Consider the following 4,635-nt stretch of genomic DNA (forward strand, 5'->3'; position numbering starts at 1 on the left):
ACCTGTCCAGGCTAGAGAATCATGAAATGCAAGCCCAAGAAAGTGAAATCAAGGACGCATTTCCTCATGAAAGCCTGTTTAGAGTGGAAGGCAGGGAACCTTGGTATGCGGACATAGTCAATTATTTAACCACTAAGAAATTCCCTGGGAACTTCAGCTCTCAGCAAAAGAAACGGTTAATTCATGACAACAAGTTTTATTTTTGGGATGAACCATTTCTATATAAACAAGGCCCTAACTCCATAATGCGCCGATGCGTTCCGGAGGAGGAGACACAACACATTTTAGCCGAGTGTCATGACTTTCCTTACGGAGGGCATTTCGGTGGGCAAAGAATCGCAGCGAAGGTCCTTCAAATCGGATACTTTTGGCCCACCTTCTTTAAAGACGCGAGGGAGTTTGTTCGAAAATGTGACCCTGTCAACGCATCGGGAATATTTCTTTAAGGGACGTAATGCCCTTGAACAATATTCTCGAAGTTGAGCTATTTGATGTTTGGGGCATAGATTTTATGGGACCTTTTCCCCTGTCCTATGGCCAACAGTACATCCTGCTTGTAGTAGATTATGTATCTAAGTGGGTAGAAGCAGTAGCCTGTGCTAGGAATGATGAGTCCATTGTATCTAAGTTTCTTACCAGAAACATCTTTACATGCTATGGAACGCCAAGAGCCTTGATAAGCGACAAAGGTACGCACTTCATTAATCACATCATTTTCAAATTACTTGCAAAATATAACGTCAGGCACAAGATCGCCACTGCTTACCACCCACAAAGCAATGGTCAAGCGGAAGTATCAAATCGAGAAATCAAGTCTATCCTAAAGAAAGTTGTTAATGCAACGCGGAAGGATTGGGCACAGAGGCTGGATGAAGCACTCTGGGCCTACAAGACTGCTTACAAAACTCCTAAGGTATGTCTCCATACTCTCTTGTATTTGAAAAAGCCTGTCATTTACCTTTAGAGTTGGAGTACAAGGCGTTTTGGGCAGTTAAGAAGTTAAACATGAACTTGGACGCATGGGTGCTTAATGCAAACTTCAGCTCAACGAGCTCGAGGAGTGGCGATTGAATGCGTACGAGAATAATAAGCTGTACAAGGAAAAGACAAAGTGTTGACATGACCAACACATCAGTAAGAAAGAACTTGTTGTTGACCAGAAAGTTTTATTGTTCAATTCACGTTTGCGTTTGTTTCTAGGAAACCTAAAACCCAGGTGGTCAGGACCTTTTATCATTAAGACAATCTTTCCATATGGAGCTGTGGAAATAACGCGAGAAGATGGCACCGACGCATTTAAAGTAAACGGCAAAAGAGTGAAGCCTTACTTTGAAGATGGACTGGAACGCCAAAAGTCATCTCTCGCACTACGCGAAGCCAATTGAGGCTCGTGTCGAAGTATCCATGCGTTTGCATCGCCATATATTCCAAGGACGCATCCTCTATCCTTATCTTTTTGCATTCTGTATTTTACGATGCGTTTGAGTTTGTTAATTTATTTGTTTGACTGTTTTAAGATTGTTCTTTATTTTTGCTTTCATAAAAATTGGAAACTTGTTTGTGTTTCTTTAAAAAGTGTATAAACAAGTTAGGAATAAGGACGCGTTAGACGCAAGTCTAACACATGGCCCAGTTGAAAGGACGCGTCTCGAGAACACAAAAACACTAGAGTATTTAGATAACCGAGACATCCCTTCAGCTTTACATTTATTGCAGACGTCAGGCGTCGCCTAACGTCAGCCACTAACTTTCTCTCTCAGCCTATAAAATAACCCAACGATTCAAAGCCCTCTTCTTCTTCATTTTTACTCTTGAGCTTTTTGAAACTAAAGAAAGAAAAAAAAAACCTCTCCATCTCCCTCGCTTCCAATCTGCTCGAGCTTCTCCGGCCACGATGTCGTCTGCCTCAGATAGCCAGAACTAGACCTGTCTCTTATACACATCTAGATGTGTATAAGAGACAGATTCGAAGCCTTTTTCTTCTTCATTTTCATTCTCGAGTTCTTTGTAACAAAAGAAAGGAAAAAAAACCTCTCCATCTCCCTCGCTTCCCATAAGCACGAGCTTCTCGTGCCACCATGTCGTCGGCCTCAGATAGCCAGAACGAGACCGTGAGCTTTGGGAACGACTCACCGGTAAGCTCTTTTTCATCGTCCTCTGTTTCGATTTCACCTCCCCCAAGCCCTAGAAAAACACCAAAACCCTCACCCAAACCAAACCCACACACGGCGGAGCCACCTCTTCCCAGCGGCCGCCTGTTTCGAAACCTTCCTTAGCCACCATGAAACTCCCTTCCAAAGCCTCCAAAGCCATTGTCACCCCTCCGGCCAAGACCCCTCAGCCAAAACCCAAAACTACCCCTAAGCCAAAGGCCAAGACACCTGCAAAACCAAGGACGCATCCGTCATCTACGGCCGCCTCCAAACCCTACACCAAGCCTGCCCCACCATCAGTCATCCCTAACATCACGATGGTGGGTGCAACGCATAATCCACTCCTAGTCTACGTCCACAACGCACCGTCACCAGTTGTACGTCCACCATCCCCACTTTCTATCAAGCCCTTGGCCACCATTTATCCAGTGGAATCAGATGCGTCAAGCCAACCATCTCGTTCGTCCATCCTCATATATTCCCCTGGGACGCCTCATACCTCAGTAGGCACCCCTCCATTTACTCCACCCATACCACCCTCTGACAGTCCTGCGTTAGAGCGCAATCTTGAAGAGTTGGCATAATTGGCTCGACTGGACGAGCAAGAGGTTTTCGGTGCGATCTTGGCATCCCTCAATCAAAGCCAAGAGGAAGAGCAGGTGATGCGTTCAGACCCATCTAATGCATCATTCAAGTTAGACGAAGCAGAGCGATATGCCATGATGCTTGAAGAGGAATTATAAGAAGAAGAAAGGGAAGAAGAAAACAGAGAAGGGAGAGTTGGCCCTGACGCGTCTCAACCACACCCATCCGACACAAATGAAGGGCCTTTAAAATAAAAAAGAGTAACAAGAAAAAGAAGATTGATATTGGAGAAAGAAGAAGATGAGCAATCTGCATCCGGACCTGAGGGTGCAACGCATGAAAACAACTCAAGGCACGACGCACTAGAGTAGGAATTGGAAAACTACCAGCCCGTAAGGCAAGGGCGAAAGAAGACAGCTCTCCAAAGGGAATTGGAGAATGAATTGAGAGAGCTAGCAAGGGAAGCCAAAGAACACGCGGCAGGAAAACGCAAGGTACTGTCTCTTATACACATCTAGATGTGTATAAGAGACAGAATTGAGAGAGCTAGCAAGGGAAGCCAAAGAACACGCGACAGGAAAACGCAAGGTAACCGACGCGTTACCTAAGAAGACCTCGGGAAGAAAGCGTCAATTTAGTGACATACTCGTAGAAAAGGGCTTCTTTCCTGAATGCCACCCACTGCAAATTTACATAACTGAGACAAATAAACGCATTGGGGTGGAATCAGTTCTGCGTTGGTCACACTCGTATCTGGCCCAACCTCATCCGCATGTTCTACAATAGTGAGTTTGATATGGAGAAGAACACAACTTTTGTTGATGGGGTGTTAATGTGCTTCTCAGCAGACAAAATAAACGAAGTGTTCAACATTGACAGTAATTCGGACGTGGAAGGAAATTGCATCTTAGAGTAGCCAACGCCAAGACAATTAGAAGATGCGTTAAGGACGGTAGCAAACCTGGAAGCAAATGGCAAACATTGAGAAATGAGAAAAAAATGTTAGATTCAAGGAATTTAACTCCAGACGCGAATTTATGGTATTACTTGATCAAACGGAGCATCATGCCTACAACGCATGATGAGACATTATCAAAGGAACGCGTCCTGGCTACCTATTGCATCATGCAGTGCATCCCCTTTGGACGTTAGAAGAATTATAAGGGATCAAATCAAAGCCATCAAGACTAAGCCACGAAGGCAACTCTACTTTCCATGGCTGATCTGTGCACTATGTGAATGCAGGGGCATCCCTCTGGGGGATGATCATGAAGATATCGATGGTTTGATAGACATAAAGTTAGTAAGGCGTTTACTTCACGGTTCACCGCATCAACCTGCCTTATCTGCCAAGGAAGTGGCAACCAAGCCTCGATCATCCAAATGCGCCCCCAAAAGAAGATGCGTCCAGATTGTTGAACACGACGATGAAGCTTCAGAACACGAAGAACATGAAGCTGAGCTTGAACTTCCGGTTGAAGAAGCACAACCACCCCTCAATCTTACTTTCCATGACTCACCATTGGTCCCGCCAGAAGGGAGTCCTGATCAAACGCACTAAGAACCAACTCATATAGATCAAGAACATCCCTTATTCCCCTCCTTCGCCCCAACCAAGTCCAATTCCCAACTTTGTGCCTCCTCTAATAAATTTTGAGCCAACTGGGCTAGGGTCAAGCAATGTAACAAATTTTGAAGACTTAGTTGGAAGAAATGACGAACTAACACCACCTCAATGCAGAGCAGACTTAGAAGAGTTGAAAACTTTTATCGGTGATCAACTCAAACCACTGGTCGCATCTATCGAAGCTCTTCAGCAACAGAATCGGGTTCTAAAGGATTATCTAAGGCAGAAAACAAGACGGAAACAAGACCAATTTGTTTACACAACGCAATA

General features: G+C 44.7%; 1 protein-coding gene across 1 annotated transcript; it reads left to right on the top strand.

The window, feature by feature from the left end:
• The first annotated feature begins 2,281 nt into the window (after positions 1-2,281).
• LOC120073545 (extensin-like) lies at positions 2,282-2,737 on the top strand. The gene has a single exon (XM_039026379.1). The coding sequence runs from the start codon at positions 2,282-2,284 to the stop codon at positions 2,735-2,737; it is 456 nt and encodes a 151-aa protein (XP_038882307.1).
• The last annotated feature ends 1,898 nt before the right edge of the window (positions 2,738-4,635 follow it).

This window comes from Benincasa hispida, chromosome 3, assembly GCF_009727055.1.
Source record: "Benincasa hispida cultivar B227 chromosome 3, ASM972705v1, whole genome shotgun sequence".
Taxonomy (NCBI): domain Eukaryota; kingdom Viridiplantae; phylum Streptophyta; class Magnoliopsida; order Cucurbitales; family Cucurbitaceae; genus Benincasa; species Benincasa hispida.

Bases quoted from the DNA above. Each gene is read 5' to 3' on its own strand.
- LOC120073545 (XM_039026379.1), top strand. From the start codon at position 2,282: ATGAAACTCCCTTCCAAAGCCTCCAAAGCCATTGTCACCCCTCCGGCC.